The sequence below is a fragment of the Eschrichtius robustus genome, chromosome 4 (assembly GCF_028021215.1).
Source record: "Eschrichtius robustus isolate mEscRob2 chromosome 4, mEscRob2.pri, whole genome shotgun sequence".
NCBI classification, from domain to species: Eukaryota; Metazoa; Chordata; class Mammalia; order Artiodactyla; family Eschrichtiidae; genus Eschrichtius; species Eschrichtius robustus.
In genome coordinates this window covers 89,305,756-89,327,504 of record NC_090827.1, presented here as the reverse complement: position 1 = coordinate 89,327,504, position 21,749 = coordinate 89,305,756, and the positions used below count along the sequence as shown (strand labels likewise).

The 21,749-nt window shown below is 40.7% G+C and overlaps 1 protein-coding gene across 5 annotated transcripts in view; it reads left to right on the top strand.

Annotated features, from left to right (window-relative positions):
- The window catches only part of TBC1D1 (TBC1 domain family member 1), a 221,745-nt gene that overhangs the window by 124,177 nt on the left and 75,819 nt on the right, over positions 1-21,749 (top strand). For 2 of the 5 annotated variants that reach the window (XM_068543114.1, XM_068543118.1), the window contains 6 exons: positions 5,889-5,999; positions 10,978-11,106; positions 12,828-12,914; positions 16,444-16,724; positions 19,881-20,000; positions 20,994-21,133. In XM_068543114.1, the coding sequence (XP_068399215.1) occupies positions 5,889-5,999; positions 10,978-11,106; positions 12,828-12,914; positions 16,444-16,724; positions 19,881-20,000; positions 20,994-21,133 (868 nt within the window). Of the gene's footprint in view, positions 1-5,888; positions 6,000-10,977; positions 11,107-12,827; positions 12,915-16,443; positions 16,725-18,859; positions 19,022-19,880; positions 20,001-20,993; positions 21,134-21,749 lie in introns of all 5 variants that reach the window. The other 3 variants (XM_068543119.1, XM_068543117.1, XM_068543115.1) reach the window with 3 other exon arrangements.

Genomic DNA, 21,749 nt, shown 5'->3' with positions numbered 1-21,749 from the left:
TTAAACAAAACAAGACGGCCAGCAAGTCTAGACTGTAGGTTCTCTCTCCCTCTTCACTGAGGGAAAGGCTACAGACAGGGCCCGTGATCTGTTTTCTGTTAGAGTGAAAAATTAAAGAATTGTCTTTGTCTTTTTAATCACATGTTCGAGTTCTCCTTCCCTTGATCTTCTGCAGTAGGGTTGGCATATGTTTGTTTGAAGGAGAGCATAGGAAGAGCTTTTTAATTTCATAAATAGCTTAGAATGTAACTTTCACAATTTCCAGTTGCCTTTCAGTTTTCTTATTTTCTTTTGAATTGACCTGAGACACACTACTTTGTTTTTTCTTAAAGGATCTTTAGCGTTCTAAGTACACAGTACTCTCAGACAAATTTAATGTGATTTGTACTTGGAATTCATAAATGGATGGACAATTTGCTTCTGATTGTTAATGCATTTGTGATGGGAGCTGGGTCCTTTTTCTTTTTTTTTTTTTAATTTATTTTTGGCTGTGTTGGGTCTTCGTTGCTGCATGCAGGCTTTCTGTAGTCGCGGCGAGTGGGGGCTACTCTTCGTTACGGTGCGGTGCGTCGGCTTCTCATTGCAGTGGCTTCTCTTGTTGCAGAGCATGGGCTGTAGGTGCGTGGGCTTCAGTAGTTGTGGCACACGGGCTCAGTAGTTGTGGCTCATGGGCTCCAGAGCTCAGGCTCAGTAGTTGTGGCGCATGGGCTTAGTTGCTCCGCGGCATGTGGGATCTTCCTGGACCAGGGCTCGAACCCGTGTCCCCTGCATTGGCAGGTGGATCCTTAACCACTGCGCCACCAGGGAAGCCCAGAGCTGGGTCCTTTTTCATCTGATGCTAGCCCACTTTGCTGTTTTAGTGCCATCAAGTCACTTTGGGGAATATCTTTCTAGCAAGCATAGAAGATGCACCTTCCTCCCCTAATGTGAGTTTGTTTTCTTTTTTATTTAGATAGCACTGTGTAGCTTTCCCCAAAACAGTGTGGTGAATCAGGGTAGGTAATACCCGAGATACCCTTCTGCAGCAATGACTATGTTCCTGATGGATGTGATTTTGAAATTCTCTTTGATCCATGTGAGTGTGAGACACTCAATACATAAAGTGGCAAAGAGACTTTAGAGAAAATCAGTGACAAAAGTTTGCTTTAAAAAAATGGATTCAGTTAATATCCTGGGATCCCTGTGTGGTGTTGTAGAAGGCTCTGTAATTTTTTGATTGGTTTAAAGACCGAAGGGAAGTCATTGTTCATTGGCTTTGAAAGGCCAGCTCGTACTTTTTCCTCCATCATTGTAGGTGTGGCTCTTTTTTGAATAATACAAATTTAACATGGATCTCTTCTTCTGATGGCTTACTGGTAGTCTTATTAAATTATTTCCTCAATGACTGTTCTTGTTTTTTATAAAATCTTTTATAAACCAAGTCACTAGTTTCTTTTTAGGTAGTAGTGCCTGCTAATGCATTTGAAAATCATGCATTTCAAACAGATCATAAGGAAAAAGGTGGCTTTGCAGTGTCATGATACCTCTTTTAAATAGAATGGTTAATATTTTCCTTTGTACGGTTTTTTTCCTGGAGAATGATTTGTTTCTGAGGAAATTCTCCAAGGGCAAATTTTTATAGAACAAATGCAATTACTATTGAAATTAATAGTACATGATTGCTTAGTTATTAAAACATACATATTCAGTGTTTTTGTAAATAAATGTTTCATGCAAAAAAAAAAAAAAAGTGCCACCCAAACAGAACCATAAAGAAAAAGAAATCATTAATTACTGTGCAGATGGTGCTGGGGAATTATGACTGCTGCAGATAAGCCGGCTTTGAGTTTGAGCTCTGTGAGGAGAACTTGGTGCCAGGTGGGCGTGTGGGTGTGCTAACCCTTCTAAGAGGACTCAGGACACTGCAGAGCCACTTTTTAGTTTAGGACCTTTTTGAAGTGTACATTTTTCAAACATGTCGAAGTGGGCGAATGAGAAGGTGACCCTCGGGGGGGAATCTGGCTCTGTCCAGGTGCTGTCCCCTCTGGCTGAGGGTGCCGAGTCCCCCGCTGGCAGAGTGTGCCGCGTCCCCCGCTGGCTGAGTGTGCTGAGCCTACATCGGTCGTCCTCAGGGAGAAGTTGCTTTCAATCTGAGTTGGGCTAGTAAAGAAACTGTCTCAAAGTCGAATTCTCTTCATTTGAATGAGTGTATTTCAGGGAATGACTTAATTAATACTCAGTAGGTAACTCAAGTAGATTTATAGTCAGTAGATGTCAATAACGGATTAAATAATGTGACTTTTCACAAGGTAAAGATAAGTGGTTGGAGGAATTTTTTTTTACTTTGTACAGAATATAGAGCAGCTTAATTGGATTTTCCCATGGTTTTAAAATTATTTCTTACAAGATTTCATTATACTTTTTTAAAAAGATGTCAGGCTGCAGTCCAGGTGAGCACTGCCGTTTTCAGTAGACTCCTCAGAAGACCGTAGGCTTTCTCAGCATTCCGGTATTCATTAGGCAGTGTTAGAAATTGATTTCAAATTGATTCTACACCCAATTTATAGGCCCGCCCTCATAGAAATGAGGTTAAGAAACACGTAACAACATTGGCTTTGTTGCTTTTAACAGGCAATTAATTGTTTTATATTGTTCTCTTTTAAAAACTGAAATACAACTATAGAAAAGCACACAAATCAGTGGTGTATAGTTCAATGAAATAAAAAAAAATTTTTGAGATATAGTTGATTTATAATATTACATAAATTTCAGGTGTGCAACGTAGTGATTCACAATTTTTAAAGGTTATACTCTATAGTTATTATAAAATACTGGCTGTATGTTGGTGAATTTTTATAAGATGAATACACCTGTGCAGCAGCACACAGATTAGGAAATAGAGCGTTTCCAGTCCCTCCGAACCCCCCTTGGTCCTGCCCCAGGTGACCACCATCCTGACTCCGTAGGTTAACTTTGAGTAATAAGCAAGTTAATTTTTGACTACAGAGGGATGTTATCCAACTTCATTCCCCATTATTTTCCTCAGACCTGTCTCTCTGACTCATGAATGTTTATAAAATTAAATCACCTTCAGGAAATAATGATTTGTCCCTTTGCAGGATGGTGAAGTTCCTTGGGAGGCACTCAGGAGATGACACCTTGCTAATCGTTTTCACTCAATGGCAGGGTAGCCCCTAGTCATGTTTCAGTTATTTTAAGAAAGGGTTTATTTCTTGACCTTGTATGACACCACAGACATGGTCTTCTCAGCCTCACTGACTTTCCCCTGTGATGTTTAACGAGCTCCGTGATGCAGTGTCTGGGCAGCAGCTGTGGTAGTACATTGTGCTGTTTAGTCTCATTTTCTGTCCATTCAAGTAGTTTCTTTCATGTATATGTTGAGGAAAAGAGAATGTATTAATAATGCTCCTCTCCTGTTACTGCATTCTTAGCCTTTTTTGATATGTTGAAATAAGTGATTGCGAAGAATTTCTCCAAGAAAAATACAAATTTCCTTGTGAGAGCAGCTCAAAGGTTTGATTGAAGAACAGGAGAAGAAAGAGTGGGTCAGCTCTTGGGTGCCTGCTCAGAGGCTTCGTAATTCCTGCCTGCTTCTCTTTCCTGGACTTTAAAATATATATGTACTTTATTTTTTAGAGTAGTTTTAGTTTTACAGAAAAAGTGGGTAGAAGTACAGAGAGTTCCCATAAACCTTCTCATGCCCCTCCCCCAAGCCAGTTTCCCCTATTAATATCTTGTCTTAGTGTGGTACCTTTATTATAATTGATCAGCCAATATTGATACATCTTTAGTAATTAAAGTCTGTAGTTTACATTAGGGTTAACTCTTGGTGTGGTACATTCTGTGGGTTCTGACACGTGTTTGATGGCATGTATCCACCATTATAGTATCGTACAGAATTGTTTCACTGCCCTAAAGATTCTCTATGCTTCACCTTTTCGCTATCCCCCAGCCCCTCACCTCCGTTCCAAACCCCAGGCAACCACTGATCTTTTACTGTCTCCATAGTTTGTCTTTTCCAGAATGTCACATAGTTGGAATCATACTGTTTGTGTAGCCTTTTCAGTTGGGCTTCTTTCCCTTAACAATATGCATTTAAGCTTCCTCCCTGTCTTTTTATGGTTTGATAGCTCTTTTTAGTGCTGAGTAATATTTCATTGGATGTACCACAGTTTATCCATTCACCTGTTTAAAGACACCTGGTTGCTTCTAAATTTTGGCAATTATGAATAAAGCTGCTATACACATTCTTGTGCAGGCTTTTGTATGGGCATAAATTTTCAATTCATTCAAGTGAATACTAAGCAGTACGATTGTTGGATCACATGGTGGGAACATGGTTAGTTTTGTAAGAAGCTGCCAAACTGGCTCCCAAAGTGGCTGTAACCACATCATGTTCCCACCAGCAATGAGTGAGAGTTCCTGTTGCCTCTGGGGGCTTTTAGACTCACAGTACATCTGTAACCGTCCCAAGGTCAGCAGAATTAAGTTGGGATTGTGGTACGTGACTACCACTTTCCTCTTTTGAAGATCTGATGGAAACATTCTCTGGAACAACCCACGTGTTGCATAAAACATGTAAAAATTTATAACATCAAGGTTCATGGCTTGGCATCCAGATTGAGAGCACCTATTCTGACCTTTAAAATATTTAATCCTTAAATCTGAAATTTGAAAGAACAGGAAGTCCTCATTGAAAACAACCTTTTCTAATCATTTACTATCGTTTCCTTGAGTAACAGGAACAACTTATTTAAAATGATCTTTGTCTTTAAGAGAGGAATGTTAGAAGGTCTCAGTTAGTGTTACCTCTGCTTCTAGTCTGTGACATGAGGGGTAAAATTGTTCCTTAGCTGGGCTGCCAAGAACGGCATTGACCCGGACTCGGATGCTTGTGTAATTGATCCATTTATTAGACACCCTGACTTTGATTTAAAGGGCAGGCTAGAGGTTTGGAGTACGGAGGGAGGAGGAGGAGCAGGGCAATGGATAACTGTCATTATAAAAAAAAGATATTTTTCTAGAGTTTATAGACCAGAAACTTTGTGAATCTCCAGAATAATTCAGTTTTGTTTTCTTCATATTCAGGGAGAATAATTGAATACATTAAATTAGATGGTCTTCTAAACATGAACTCTGGTATTTCAAATCCAAAGAATTTGGGGCTGGAAAAGACCTTGGAGTGTGTATTTCGTGCATAATCTTCATTTGAACAGACAGAGAAGCTAAGCTTAAATGACAGGCCTTTGGCTTCTCACTTCTAGGCAGCACCTTGAACTTACATGACCTGATTTCTAGACCAGTGTGCTTTGCCACTACCTTGTGTGAGAAATAAAAGGCATACAAATAATTTTTTAAAAACCAGAGGAAAAAAATTGAGTCCATGCCATGAAATTTTGTGTGCAAGTGTATGCCTTGTGGGGCTTCCAGAAAGTGCTTCATGATGAACATGTTTGACATGTGGAAGGAACCATGGCCCTGGATCCCGTTGCTGGTTTCCTTTCCAGTTCTCTAACCATAAGAGTTTATAAATAAGTAACCATTGTGGCTCTTGACCTCTGGGTGTTTACACAGATTTTTGTCCTTTTCTTACGTTTTTAAGACTGTTTATTAACTATTTTGACTATGCCTCTATCTGATGTGAAATGTTTATTTTAGGTATAAGGACATCAGAGGTCAGAGGCTAAATCTGGCCCACTGGCTTCGTTATCTGTTTCTTTTTAAAAATTATCTCCAGTTGTAGGATCATTGGTGCCCCCTAGTGAGGTGATTGGGTAAAAGCACTAGTCGATGAATGGAAGCTGTTAGCATTTATTTTCAAAGGGATGGGTTAGCAGTTTTGGCGACAATTAAAAATTAATGTAATGTATTCTTTTTTTTTCATTAAGAAATTGAGACCAAGAAATGAGCAGCGAGAGAATGAATTGATTGTTTCTTTCCTGAGATGTTTATATGAAGAGAAACAAAAAGTTCACGTCCATGTTGGGGAGATAAAGCAGGTATGGCATTTTTCTCTCTTCTTAAAATTTTTACCAGGACACTGTGTAAAACAGAGTGTTGAGGATTTTCTGAAGCTCTGAAACTTCTTTTTCTCCCTGAATTTTATTTTCATTTGTTACACATGTAGGGGAAACTGGGGAATATTTAGATTGTGCTTAGAAAAGGTGAGGAGAGTTTCTGTCTGCGTTGTGGTGGGAGCAGAGAAGTTGCTCTGATGAGGGGACTGGTGTAGAGCATCGAGAATGAAGTTTACGAGTGGATGCTAACAGGGAAAGCTCCTTGACCTGCAGGGAGCCAGTCCCTGTCACCTCACCTTCCTCCTTGATAAAATGGGACTGACATTGTACAGCTGCCTTCAGAATTACATAAAGTGCCCGGAAGCTCTTTGTAATAAAAATGCAATGTGAATGTAAGATAGCACCACTGATAAATCCCATACAGTATGAGCCTGGTTTACGTGCTATTCAGATATGGAGCCTCCATTAATTCCACTTCATGTGCTGGAGGTGCAGAGTTGGCCTCCTGTCCTCTCTTTCCACGGCTCTATTCAGCTTTTCTGTGTGAGGGGTGCTATCTCAGAGGCTGGGGCTGCCCTGCAGGGCTCTGTCTTTGAAGAGCTTCGAGTTTGGGATTCAGGACCATTTTCCTATTTCTTTTGGACTCTCTGTAAGTCAATTTATAATAACCATTATAGCTTCTAAACATGCATTTTATATTTGTTTAAGTTACTGCTAGGCCAGAAAGCCTAGAGAAAAATCAGTGAAGGATGTTCAAAAAGTCTTTAATTTCCAGAAGTATATTGCCTTTTTTTTTTTTTTTTTAAAAGAATACTTCCTGAGTGCTTATTCTCAAGGTGTTTTAATGCTCAGTTGTGTGCTCTTCTCTTGCTATTTTCCCTGTAAACAGCCTCTGCTTTTCTGGTAACATAACCGTGATGCAGTTTTACTTGGATGCACACACAGCAACTCTCCCCATTTGCTTTCTGCTTTCCAGCTGGCTTTGGCAATTGTGTGCCTTTCCTGAACTCCTGGTCACATACAGTGGCCAACATTGTTTTTAATTTCATCGGCCAACTCTAGGGCCCCTTAGCTGTGACCCTAATATCAGTACACTGTGTTTTTGGCCTTTGTGTGTTGACCTTCTTCCCTTCTCAGCCGGTACCCTTAAGAGAGTGGGCAAGTTCTGTTATCCTCCTGTTCACTTTTGGATGGGCCGCCCAGTCTAAGTTTTCAGTTAATTCCCTAGTTCACTTTTCAACACATTTCTTTTCTCATTTTCTTTCCTTTTTTCTCTTGTGCCACTGATAGTTATTCTATGTTTTGATTTTCTCTTTCCTGAGTCACTCTAACTTGTTCCAACAGGAAATTGATAATTTTGAAATAATTTATAACGGCTAGAAAGGAGAATGAAGTGTTTATCGTGGATGGAAAGTTTTGCCCTAAATGCAATCTCATTTTTGTGGAACAGGGTAGTATCTTTATGATTTGGGCATAGACTAGTACAGTAAAGAAATATATTAATTTTTTTTTTTTCATTTGAAAACAGAATTTAATGTAAAGAAGACCAAGTCTCACAAAGTGGAACTGGTGTCTGGGCAGTAGTTGGGTGTCCCCTAGGCTGGACACCCTCTTGGGCTCCAAGTTCGGCTTTTCGGAGCTGCAGCTGCTTTATAGATCGATCAGATGAACTTTTGAGAGTTCACCAATAGATTCCTGCTCTCACTTTCTGCTACCAGATAATTTAACCACATGGATTTCATTATCTTCTTATTGCTCCTAAAAATTCCTGTAACCTTTGAAAATGTGTTTTGACTTGACCTAGAGAGAGGTAGAATTGTGGTCTGTGTCCAGCAGCCTTCAAAAGTAGATGGAAGACAATGAGCACAGTCTCAGGGCTGTACTTCTCAGAGCTGTGGTGATGCCACACTGTACATGCTTTTCAGACTGAAGTGTTAGTGTTGGATACCTGTCCGAGGAATCATTCCATAAAGTGGAAAACAAACTGAATGAATCCTTTGATCTTATGGGAAAGGATTCAGTTTGGGCAAAGACCTATAAATTAATAAAGTTTAGAGAGTATCATGTTTGAATCAATGGACATGTCATTTCTGCTTGTATTCACTGAGCTGGTACAAAAATTAATAATATTAGATCAACTGCCACTGATTGAATGTTTCCCATGTACTAGGTATAGTTTTAATTCTCTACATGAATTATTCCATTTTTTTCTACAACAACTTTTTTGAGATAGGTGGTATAATACCCATGTTAGAGACAAGGACATGAGGAACAGAGGTCAAGTCATTTGCTAGACAGTGTGGAGCCCACGTGTCTGAGGTCCAAGGACATTATCTTAAGCTCCTAAAGGGCATAATGATTAACTGACAAAGTCTAATGTTATGTAACCACTCATCGATTTGTCTGGGTCCGTTATCCAGTAGATAAGTTTTTCTTTTTTTCTTTTTTTTTTCTGACATTTTATTACAAAAAATTTCAAACATACAGAAAAGTTGAAAGAATCACACAGTGAACACTCACATACCCACCATCTGGGTGAAACCATTTTAAATGTTTTGTTATGTTTGCTTTCCCATATAGCTATCCATCTATTACTCCACCTTATTTTTGATGCTTTTCAAAGTAAGTTTCTGATGCTAGTACTCTTGATCCCTAAACACTTCAGTATGTATATCATTAATTAGAATTTAGTATTTATTTACAGTTTTTTGGAGATAACATTTACATATAGTAAGTTGCACAAATCTTGAGTGTACCATTTGTTGAGTTTTGAGGATTTCATATATTTAGGTAGCCCAGACCCGTATCAAGGTATAGAACATCTCCATCATGCCAGAAAGTACCCCCATACCCAGTCAGCCTTCACACCCTCCCTCCCCCAGGCAACCACTGTTTTGATTTTTTTTCTGCCACAGATTCGTTTTGCCTGTTTTAGAACTTTCTATAAATGGAATCATTACAGTATGTTCTCTTTTAGTTCTGGCTTCTTTCGCTTAGCATAATGTTTTTGATATTGTTTTTGATATTCGTCCTTGTTGCTTCATAAATCAGTAATTATGTTCCTTTTTATTCCATTGTGTCAATAGCACAGTTTGTTTCTCCATTCTCCTTTTGATGGGCACCTTAGCTATTTCTAGGTGCTGGTTATTCTGAATAAGGCTGATGGTGGATACATTGTGACACTACTGGATGGTGGGTTCTGAACTGAGAACTTCATTGTAGCTTCAGAATTTAAAACTTGGCTCCAAACGTTCATGCTTAGAGTTTACCCATCTGTCTTGGGATGGGCAATGTGAGGACTGCAGTACAAATTCACTCTAGAGCCCCAAACTAGAAACTTATCCAAGAACCAGCATCATCTTCAAAGGAGAAACTTCTAGATGCTTAGTTTAAAATAAACAAGGAATATGTTATTTTCTAAAGGCAAATTATTTTCTAAATGTGAATTATTTTCAGATTACATTTGAATTATGGTGATAGACATAGAAAAGAACCTTTTTAGATGGTAGAGGAGAGCAGAAGAAGCATTGAATTAAGTACATAGACATTCTTACGGCCTGGTTTATAAAAAGAAAAACACAAGTGCAGTTTTTCTTCTATGTAGGATCTACTACGTTCTACTAGTCTTTTAGCCAGTATTTTGTGTATATATCAGAACAATTCAAAATGCTTCTTTTTTATGAAAACTTTGGTTTTGAGTTTGAAAGCAGGTCTACAGTTTCTTAACTTCTTGAGTGAGCTGGTATTGAGTCAAATGCAGGCCCCTGAGGGTTCTTTGTGGGTAATTCCTTTGGCTGTAGAGGCTGACTCGAGTCTGGATAGGCTCTTACTCTTGGGAAATGATTGCACAGGACCAAATTGCAACTAGTAAGGCATCCACCCATGCTACATAACTTAGTCAGTATTTGTTGAGTGACTGCCAGAGCCTGTGCTCATCACTGTTCTTCTCAACACCTGCACAATGTTAACTTGGCCAAAGCTGGAGGTGGTATGAAGGCATTTACTGTATTAATCTGCACATTTTTCTGTATGCTTGACATATGTAACAACAACAAAGAATAGTTGGTGTTTAGAGTAACGGAGGATGCGGTTGAGTATTTTTCTAACAAAATCATCATCTAGCAGGAAGCATTCAGGTAAGAATCCATAGAAGAAACAATTTAATCTAGAGTAGAGGTTTTTTGTTTTTGTTTTTCTTAAGCATACCTCTTTGTTAATAAGTAACATTAAGCTTCATTTTGTGATTGGCAAACAAACTTTTATGTTGTCAGTTTCATGTTACTGGTCAGTTAAGGGAGAGACTTGGTTGCAGAGGAGAATGAATGGGATGATGGAAACAATAGGTGGGAGAGAGGAAAAAGACAGAACTCTGTAGAAGGGGATGAAGGGATTAGTGTAGGCAGAGAGGATGGATTCTTCAGTTGATTAGATTTATTTTGTCTCACCCTCTGAAATGCCCCCAAAAGTAAATTGTTACTTTACTTTGAAAAGCTAATCATAGCTACCTTTGTACCAGAAGCTGTGCCCAATGTTTTACGTGCTTTACCTGTTTTAATCTCACAACATAGCACTATGGTTAGATTGTGAGGTTGATCTCAATTTACAGAAGACCAAATTGTGGCTCAGAGAAAGTAAGTGACTTGCTCGAGGCCACAGCTAGTGAATGACATATCTCTGATCCAGCCGCAGAGCCCAAGCTCTAAACTGCTTTGTTAACTGATTAGTTTCTAAGCACTTTTCCTTATTTTGTTTGGAGTAGGCAAAGCAACTCTTTGAGGCAAAATTATTTCCTGGACTTGAAGTCATGTCACCAAGGAGCAGATGAGAAGAGGTCACAGAAAGAATATGACCTGAGGTCAAAAAGATGCATTCTAGAGATTTTTCAGTCCTTTAAAAAGGAAGGAAAGAAGGAGGGAAGGAAGATCTAAGTGACTTAATTTTCCATTGTTTCACTTTTTAGACATCACAGATTGCAGCGGAGAATATTGCAAGTGAATTACCATCTAGTGCCACTCGATTTAGGCTAGATATGCTGAAAAACAAAGCGAAGAGATCTTTAACGGAGTCTTTAGAAAGTATTTTGTCCCGGGTAAGTGGCATAATTCCTCCTAGTTTAAGTTAAATCACTTTTTTTGAGAGAACATGAAATTCAGTTCTTTGCTTTCGTTCCATCAGTGTTCATCATAAAGTTTAGAAGGGTAAAACCTTTTTTGGTGTCTTCTCAGTGTTAGAAAAATGTTATCTGCACTGAAAATTCAGTTTTTAACTTGGTCCGGGTTAAAAAATGTTCTCTACTCTTTTGTATTCTATGGAAGTTTTGTCTCCCAAAAGAATGTTATTTGTTGGCCAGTCCCTGTAAAGAGCATGGATTAGATACACCTAGGTGTGGGTTCCATTCTCCCTAGTGTCACTAGGTACAGTTTAAAAATTGTTATTGTGAGACTTCCCTGGTGGTGCAGTGGCTAAGAATCTGCCTGCCAATGCAGGGGACACGGGTTCGAGCCCTGGTCCGGGAAGATCCCACATGCCGGGGAGCAACTAAGCCCGTGCGCCACGACTACCGAGCCTGCGCTCTAGAGCCTGCGAGCCACAACGACTGAGGCGGCGAGCCACAACTACTGAAGCCCGTGCGCCTAGAGCCCATGCTCCGCAACAAGAGAAGCCACTGCAATGAGAAACCTGAGCACCGCAACGAAGAGTAGCCCCCGCTCGCCTCAACTAGAGAAAGCCCGCGTGCAGCAACGAAGACCCAACGCAGCCAAAAATAAAACACATAAATAAATAAACAAATTTAAATAAATAAATAAAAATTCTGATTACATCATAAAAAAATTGTTATCGTTAGCTGCTATTGTTATGTGTCTGAAACTGTTTATAGCAGGATCTGCAAACTGTGGCCCTTGGGTCAAATACCATTCACCTCCTGTTTTTGTAAATAGAGTTTTATTGAAACACAGACACATCAGTTCATTCACCTGTTGTCTAAGGCTGCTTTTCTGCAGAGTTGAGTACTTGCCACGGATACCATATGGTCCACAAAGCATAAGAGATTTATTATCTGGCCCTTTACGGAAAAGGTTTGTGGCCTGCAGCTCTATAGGGAGAACAGAGTATACGTATGTACTGATCTGGGAGTTCTTTAAGAAATTACTACCAACCCCCGCACCCCCCCCACGCCAACCCCAGCGTGAGTGTAAATACCTTGATGGCACTTCGAAGAAATAGAAGTTCTGTTTTCTCTCAAAGTTTCACACCTTTCTGGAGCTTGCAGTATCTTCTTATAGTTATCTTTTATTTCATGAACCACCCCATTTGAAACATTTTTTTTTGTTATAAATTTTATTTTGTATGAAGCTGTTCCTGAGAATTTCACAGCAGCCTTACAGATAATTAAAAGCAGTTCATTTACAAAACCAGAACTGGGGTGGGGCTGCCTTTGAGAGCTCCCAGATCGAGAGATTGTGGTTTGTGTGTCATAGGCTGGCGGGTCATGACACCGTGTGACTCAGAGGGGGGACTCTGTTGTTGAGTGTGCGCACTTCAGCGCTTGCTTTTCTTCTAGACACGTGGTCTCTTCTGCCCATCATCCCTGCCAAATGACTAACCCACAAGGTGCTTTGGAACGTTTAGTTTGGTTAAAAAAAAAAAAAAAAGACAGAAATGTTGATTGTCTTCGTGCACATATGTGCTCAGCAGAGTTTCTCAGTAGATGCACTTTTCCTGAACTTATTTAAATAGACCAGGTTGCTTCTAGCAGATGCCTTTACAAAAGCCTCAGGGGTCATAACTCGACTGCTTTTCTTTCCCTAGGGTAATAAAGCCAGAGGCCTCCAGGAGCACTCCGCCAGTCTGGATCTGGACAGCTTCGTGTCTAGCACATTAAGTAACACCAGCAAAGTAAGCACATTGTTTTTTATGTGACACCCTGAAGAAACCAGCAAGTGGGTTTTGCTCATCTCCTATATACCGGGCCTATCAGAAGGAACAGAAGAAGCCTTATAGCTCCAATCATGAAAAATTTGGTGCTTCCGGACTTCATAATGCAGGTGGAGGGCTGGTTGTGCAGTTCTACTCTAGCCAAAAAGTTGTACATACCAAAACAGAGGGCTATTCCATAAGCAAAGAGGTAAAAGCACAATTTCAGGCCACTGAGATCTAATTAATCACAAGTGATCAATGGATTTCTTTCTTTAGTAGGTTTTCCAATGAAATCTAAATGAAATATTAAAAATAATTTAAATTGGGAAAACCTCAAATGTGGGTTTACGAATTATGAGAAGTATGCACCTTAAATTCCTGAAACTTACTCTGTCCTCTGCCTGACTCTATGATTATAATTAAACATCACTATTTTTATAAATAAGCCTCACCCCTCGCGTCTGCCACCAAGCCCGGCTTTGTGATAGTGAGCAAGCCAGCAGTTCTCTTTGGTAGCAGACCTGTGTCTATGTCCTTGTTTTAATTTCTTGCTTGCTAAACATAGACACGTACTTAAACCTAGTTAGTTCAACTTTTTAACCACCAGAAAAGTGGATTTCGGGTTTTGTGCTGGGGATGTCAGAGTGCCCTGGGATGGAAAGAAGGGGAGTTGTCGTGGAGGCCAGCTCCTTACCACAGGAATCAAAGTTCTTCTGCGCTTCCTCCTGGGCATGTGGCTTTCAAAGTTTTTAGACCAGGACCAACAGTAATTTACACATTTAACGTTGCAAACTAGTTCAGAAACACACATACCTACATGCTCACAGATAAAATGAAAATAAGATTTCACAAAATGATGTTTACTGTAAACATGTGATACATACTGGTATTTGCTATTGCTTTAAAAAGTTTGTGGCAGACCACGAAATTGATATCACTGCCTACCAATGTGTTACAGCCTATAGTGTGAGAAACACTGCCTCAGTTGAGTGCTTTCTCAATTTCTAAGGTGCATGTTTAATGGGATCTGGTTAAAATGCAGATTCTGATTCAGTAGGCCTGGGGTGATTCCTGAAATGGCCAATTTCTGACAAGCTCCAAGGTGATGTTGATGCCGCTGGTCTGTGGACCCACTTAGGGGAGCAAGTCCCTAGACCCCAGTCTTCTGAATATGATTTTTTTGGGGGGGGCGGGGTGTCCGTGCTGTGTGGCTTGCGGGATCTTAGTTCCCTGACCAGGGATTGAACCCACGCCCTAGGCAGTGGAAGTGTGGAGTCCTAACCACTGGACCACCAGGGAATGCCCTGAATATGATTTTCTAAGTTAGAATTTAGTGAAATGTAGGGTCATCTGCCCTCCATCTCCTCCATACTGATTCTACCCACAATTCATTTGAAGTTTGGAAGTGTTTTGGGTTTTTTTTTATCTGCTGGATACAGATGAAAAAGACAGAGCTTCTACCCTGCAGGAAGGAACTCATCTGGTAGGAGAGGCGACAGATATACCAGCATCGAATAGAGTAGCTGTGAGCCTGAGTTCAAATAAGAGCCATGGTAGCTTAGCTGTCACAGGAGCAAGAGGAAGGGGAGCTATTTTTGGTCAGTGGAACCAGAGAAAGCTTGGAGAGGGGAGCAGTAGTGCTTTTGATAGATCTTGGAGAAAGTACAGGAATTGCACCCGTGGAAGTGGACAGGGAAGAGGGTGTTCCAGATTAGTTCCAATAAAGATGCTGTGAAGAAATTCATGTCACTCAAGTGACTTTTCCAGTAAGTCTTATTGCTTTTTTTTTATTCTTCAAATCACAGATCTAGGAGTATACACATGGTTTGAATTTCTAGGGTAATTCTGAGGGAAATGCAGCTTTTCAGAACCTATTTGTGTATATTGTATGTGTGGCTACATGCACTTCTTTACATCATTTGTTCATCCTGACGTTGAGAAACTGTTGTAAAAGTGTGCTTTTATGTAATTGGATCTCTTCCAATAAATTGATCATCTGGAAGCAAAGAAGCTGAACATCCAGTGGCCCTTTCAGGTGTTAGATGAAGCTAAGGGTTAGCTCTTCCACATAATTGGGAAGGACGTTAATGAGAGTTGAGATGAACAGGTTTGCCTGATGGAGATTGCTTGATGAATTGTCTTAAACACATTTTTGAATCCTTAAATTAAAAGAATCTTGGTAACTGTAGAGTCCTGAAGAATGAAAAATTTAAGTTACTGTTTAATTAACATTTCATAATGTGTTGGGAATTAAGCTTTTTAAATCTAATTCCTACAAAATTAAGTGTATATAACCTTTCTCCTCAATAAACATAAATTTAATTTTTTTAAATTAAAATCCTTAATACCTATCATCTAAGAGACACTCAACTGCAGGTCAAATGAACAGGTGGAATTTAGATTTTCCAGTCCACCGTTATTAGATGCATTCATTCCTTTTTGCTCTTTTCATGTTGATTTATTCATCCCTTCTAGTAATTTCAGTAGGGACAAGCTGGTACACTTCTTATGTTTTATATATATATATATATATATATATATATATATATATATATATATATATATATATTTTTAATACAGCAGGTTCTTATTAGTCATCAATTTTATACACATCAGTTATTTTATATTTTTTGATTTGAGAAAAATATATTGGCCCCCACCACGTCCTGGGCGTGCAGTGCTAAGCATGAGTGGTGGTAGTTCATTCCTTTGAAAAAGTATGCATCTTGAGAGCCTACGATATTAGAATATTGTCATGATTCTCAACAAATGTTTGAGTACCCACTCAGGAAATTCACTGAGTGCCTAGTAAGACAATAACATATTTATATAACATTTAACATCAGACAAGTACTTTTAGTTGTATTAGCTTGCTTAATTCTGAAACCTGGTGAGATAAATTTTCACTCTACCCTTTTACAGATGAGGAAATTGAGGTGCAGGAAGAAGTTAAGTGATTTGCCCTGAATCATGTCAATAAGTGCCTAGAGAGAGATTTTCCATATCTAAGAATAATATAGGATGTAATTTTTAACACTCAAGATCACCAAGTTAAATCCAAACATTAGATCAGATTCAGAGAGAGCCATAAAATGTGGCTATCACATGTATGAACACACTTGGCCAAGATAAAGAACTTGATTTGTTTAAACTGTGCAGACAAGTTACACAGCACTTGCTATACTTGTTATAGGCAGTAGTAAAGAGCTCTCTTTTCTAGAAAGAGAACTATTTCAGCTTTGCTTAGGGCAGTTACTGGTTATAATTTATGTGCTTCACACTTGCACTTGGACAGTTTCCCCATTTGTCCTGCACACTAACGTTTTGTCTCCGGGGAGCAGGCATTTAGTGGGCCTTTATCGCCGTATACTCTTGGTGGCCTCTAGATGGCACTGCGATCAGAAGATGTGCCTACATTTTGAAATGTTTTCCTGCAGCTGGAATTAGAGATCTGTAAGTCCCACAAGTGCCTTGCCATGTGTCTGATCTGCTGTCTGCCTGCTGCCAGGAGCCGTCTGTGTGTGAAAAGGAGGCCTTGCCCATCTCTGAGAGCTCCTTCAGACTCCTTGGCTCCTCGGATGACCTGTCCAGTGACTCAGAGAGCCACCCCGCGGAAGAGCCAGCCCTGCTCTCACCCCAGCAGGGCTTCAGAAGGCGCGCCAACACTCTGAGTCACGTCCCCGTGGAACGCCAGGAACCTCTGCAGCCGGCACGGGGGTCTCCAGGGGTCTCGCAAAGGAAACTTGTGAGGTATCACTCAGTGAGCACAGAGACGCCTCATGAACGAAAGTAAGATTTGTTGAAAATGTAGATTTGTTGTCTAAATGGCTGGGGCATGTCTGTTACTAACCAGGTATGTGCATCCCAGGCATGTCTGTTGGGTGAAAAGAGAAACCTGAGTCAGGTTTCACTCTTGGCTTAAAAAGGTAAAACTCGAAGCAGTGACGTGTTCCTCCCGTCTTCCTCCCTTGGGAAATATGTAGATGTAAGAGATGCTTGTTACCTGTTCAAGTGCAAGTACGGTGAGGAAGCAGGTAAGATGAGCAGAAATGGCCCCTAAGATGCAGAATGGTCCCTCCTCACACAGTGAGAGGCAGCCCTGACCGTGCGCTCTGCCTCTGGCCTGGAGGGAAGTAGCGAGTGAGCAGTCAGGTGAGTCCGCTCATTTGGAGTCCCCGGCGAGAAGCGCAGTGATGCCGGGGCCTCTGTCCTAGCTCTGTCCCAAGCCGTCTGTGACCCGGGCAAAGTTACTTCACTTCACTGTATGACACAGTTGACACTGTATGACACAATAGGTGGTCTCTAAAATCTCCTCCAATGTGAGAGTTGCTGGATTCTTCGAACAAGATTTACTAATTTTAATAATTGGGCTCCAGTGAGCAGTTGGGATTTCCTGGCTATAGAGCTGGGTAAGCAGTACTAGAAGTTCTCCCGCCTCCTTCTGGGGTCCCTTGGCAATTAATTTGACTCCGAGTGTCAGAGACCATGAATGGACACAGAGGTATGTTTAAAAATCACTTTAGGGGCTTCCCTGGTGGCGCAGTGGTTGAGAATCTGCCTGCCAATGCAGGGGACACGGGTTCGAGCCCTGGTCTGGGAAGATCCCACATGCCGCGGAGCAACTAAGCCCGTGTGCCACAACTACTGAGCCTGTGCGTCTGGAGCCTGTGCTCCGCAACAGGAGAGGCCGCGATAGTGATAGGCCCGCGCACCGCGATGAAGAGTGGCCCCTGCTCGCTGCAACTAGAGAAAGCCCTCGCACAGAAACGAAGACCCAACGCAGCCAATAAATAAATAAATAAAATAAAAAAAAAATCACTTTAAAAATATTTTAAAACTCCTCACTGTAGAAGGATGAAGTAGGCCACACCTGTGTGCAGCTGCTGCCTGATTTTGGTGACAACAGAAGCCAGGATGTGTGTCTCGGTGCAGGCCCTGCACAGATGAGGGAGAGTCCTCACGGGGGTGGGTGTTGGGGTGTTGCTGGTGAAGTAGTGACACGTGCTAGCGATCTCAAACGAGCTAGTAGAGCCGCTCAGCTCTGTTTTCCGTACGCCATTGAAAATAGTTATGATGGTTCTTTGGAATTTGGCTGGATAATTGTGATCCCAAAGCAGGACATGCTTCAGAAGCTAATACTCAATTCTGTGATGTTTTGGAGGCAAGCATAGTTTGTTTGAGGCTTTGTGGGTTCTTGTCATGTTTCTTAAAACCCTGCGCGCACACTCGTTTTATTCTGCCTCTGCGCTGGCTCCCACCCCTCTTTTTCTGGCATATTAGTGATAATGGAACTTTTCCTGTCTGGAGATTTCTAGTCCTCTTGCTAATAAGCCCACTGTTTCACACAAGCCAGAGGTGGCAGGAAATGAGAAGTCCCTGACAGTCCATTTCCCTTCTCTCCTAAGAAAGCAGCTTTCTAAAGGGTCCTGCGGGGGCGCGGGTGATGAGGGGGCGTGGTACCGTCCTCCCCCTCCTCCCCCGCCCCCCAGCATGCCTCTTTTGCTTTGCTCCCCCCTCATGAACTCTGCTCACTTATGCACAGGAAATGGAACTTGGACATTCAAGGCAGGTTATTGTTCATTTTGAAGAGAGATGTATTTCTAAAACTCTGGATTTTGTTTTGCTTTCCTTTGCTTTTGTTTTAATTAAAAAAAAATTTTCCCCCGTCAGATCCTAAGAAAGGAGTAGAGGAAACGGGTCTCTTGCGCACATAGGCATGTGGGAAGTGATCAAGAGGGACCTTTCACAGTGCCCTCTTGACTGAGCGCTGCCTTTGCCAGCAGGAATTGGGGCGCAGAAGAGGAGAGCACCCTCTAACTGTGACAGTTCCTGTTTCCTCCGTGTGTCCTCTGCGTTTCCTGCGCGGTGCCGTCCCCCCCCTTTTACTCTATAACTCCCCTGCTTTCTCTCTAATTGCTATTTAGTGGGAATCATCCACCTGTTGGCGAGTCTAAAAGTGGCTCAGGTCAGTCTTCAGCTCCTGCTCCTCCACCTCGTCTTACCCCCTCCTCCTCCTCGCCCAATTTTTTTAAGTACCTCAAACATTACCCAAGTGGAGAACAGAGTGGCAATGCTGTGCCGAAGAGGTGAGCCACCCGCATGGCAAGTTCAGTGTCGTTCGTCTTCCCGGGATGCTCACGCAGAGAGAGTGTGCTGAATGTCTACACAAGGACCCCGGGGCCACCGCTTGTCTGTGTGTGTGTGTGTGTGTGTGTGTGCGTGTGCGTGTGTGTGCGCGCGTGCTTGTCTGGTTTTGGTTTTCCTATTTTCAGTCTATCATTTGAATCTACTTAATTTTACTATTGATTAATTCCCTCAAAATTATTATGAAAACAGTCTTGATGGCAAATTATTTTTTATATACTTATTTTCACATTCCCCTGCACTAGTGTACACACACACACACACACACACACACATTAACAGCAATGTGCTTGATCATATACATTGTGATTTGTGCCGTATCAGAAACTTCCTCATTAATTTAGGCAAATTATTTTTCTACTTTGGAAGGAAGGAGTCATTTTGGATGATGGACTGAATTTTTTATTGTTGTGGTTTTGTTTTTATTTTGGTCAGAACGCTTAACCTGAGATCTACCCTCTTAACAAATTTTTTGCGTGTTCACGGTATTACTAACCATGGGCAGAGTGTTGTAACTGTAGACACAGTGTTGCACAGCACATCTTTAGAATTTATTCATCTTGTGTAACTGGACTGATGTTTGTTAATTAGTTCATTGATTCCATTCATTTAAAATAATAGAATTTTATTGACTGAAAATGAAAGTTAAATCTCATTTGTGAACTATTTTTGACTTCTTACCTGCTTTAATTTCCTTAGCCTTAGAACTATAAAATGTTTCTTCTGTTTTGAAGGTTATGTTTTATACTTTGTGTGTTTTTGTTTCTTTATCCTAAACTCTTTTTTCAACCACACTCTCAGCATCTCCTACCGTAATGCCCTGCGGAAAAAACTTCATTCTTCTTCCTCTGTGCCAAATTTTCTAAAATTTCTGGCTCCTGTAGATGAAAATAACACCTCTGACTTTATGAACACAAAAAGGTAGAGTTTAATTTAGATATATCAATCTGGGTAGAAGTGTTGATTGTTAGACATATAGGGATTTTTCATCTGTACTTTTGCCATTTGAAAAATCATTTTCGCTAGATCTATTGTATCTTCTTTCTTATAATTTTTTCTTACTGATGATGTGATTTAAAAAAATGTGGAGTCAACCTGTTATCCAGTTTTGACTAGGATTAGTTTATTAATATATTGTTATTTTCAGCAAATTAAAGAAAGTCTTAACCGTTGTCTCTAAGTGATAGAAGTGTTTCTGGATAATGAGCATATATGGCTGCCAGTAAATCAGTCAGGATGTTTGATCTCTAAGTTCAGATGATTGTTCAGTTGTTGGTATATATTCAGGTGTAAGTTACAAGGGGTTCCCCAAGTTGTCCTGTGAATAGAAAGGAAATTAGTGATTGTGTTTATGTACATTGAAAACTATACTTTATTTTGCAGTTTAAAACATACAGATGTTAAAACAGTCATCATTAGCAAGTGACTGCATAATTATTGCCCTTGCTGGTTCTGTGTAATTTAATGTTTTTCTTTTTTTTTTTTTTTTTTTGTGATGATCCTTGGAGACACAGGCCTATGCTAAGAAAATCTCCCCTCACACAGACTAGGGGAGATTGTGGCCCGGGTGACAGCGCCCCCTTTAGGCCGTGTCTCTTTTCTGAAGTGGCACCAAGAGAGGCCCAATTGGAAGCCAAGATCCATGGAGTGTAGTTCTTAATATCTTTTACCATAAAAATAAATTAAGGACATGTAACCTTACTCTTTCCATAAAAAGCACCCTGTCAGAAAGCAGTCTTGTGGGAGTGTTGCCCCACTGCGAGTTTGATTTGATGCCTCTGATTCTCTAGTTATGTTTGCTGGTACAAAGATAATTTATAATTTAGTGCTCTGTTTAAAAAACAACAAAAAGTCAAGCTAAAATACCTGCTTATATCTCCTCACCAGTCATAAATCACTGTCTTGTAATTTTAGGGACTTTGAGTCCAAAGCCAGCCATCTTGGTGACGCCAGCGGGACCCCCGTAAAGACACGGAGACACTCGTGGAGGCAGCAGATCTTCCTTCGAGTGGCCACCCCGCAGAAAGCCTGCGATTCTCCCGGCAGACACGAAGGTAAGGCCCACCCCCGACGTAAAGCTAGATCCTGGCTTGAGTTTCATCTGTAGCAAAAGCACATTTGGTGGAAGAAGAGGGGAAGTGAGATTTCAAGTCAAAATCATCCCCGGATTTTAAAGTTCCCTGGTTGAGACGCTCAAATGGCAACGCCTATCACTGTTTCCAGCGGAACTGTCTTCCCTCTCTGCAACTGAAGTGTCGGTTTCCACCCTACCTCAGCATGGTGTGGTTTTAGAGCTACCTCTATCCCACTGGTCACACCTATGATGATCTGTGCCTTGTCAGTTGCTGTCACTCAGTCTGGTGTCACAGGAGGACTCTCTCTCATCCTTCTTGTGCCGCCTAAAGAAATACAGGCAGACCTCAGAGATATTATGGGTTAGGGTTTCAGACCAGCACAATAAGAAGAATATTGCAATAAGGTGAATCACACAAATTTTGTGATTTCCCAGTGCACATAAAAGTTATGTTTACACTATAGTATAGACACTATAATGTAGTCTTTTAAGTGTGCAATAGCATTATGTCTAAAAGAGACATACATACCTTACCTAAAAAAACCTTGATTGCTAAAAAATGCTAACCATCATCTGACAATTCAGGGTTGCCACAG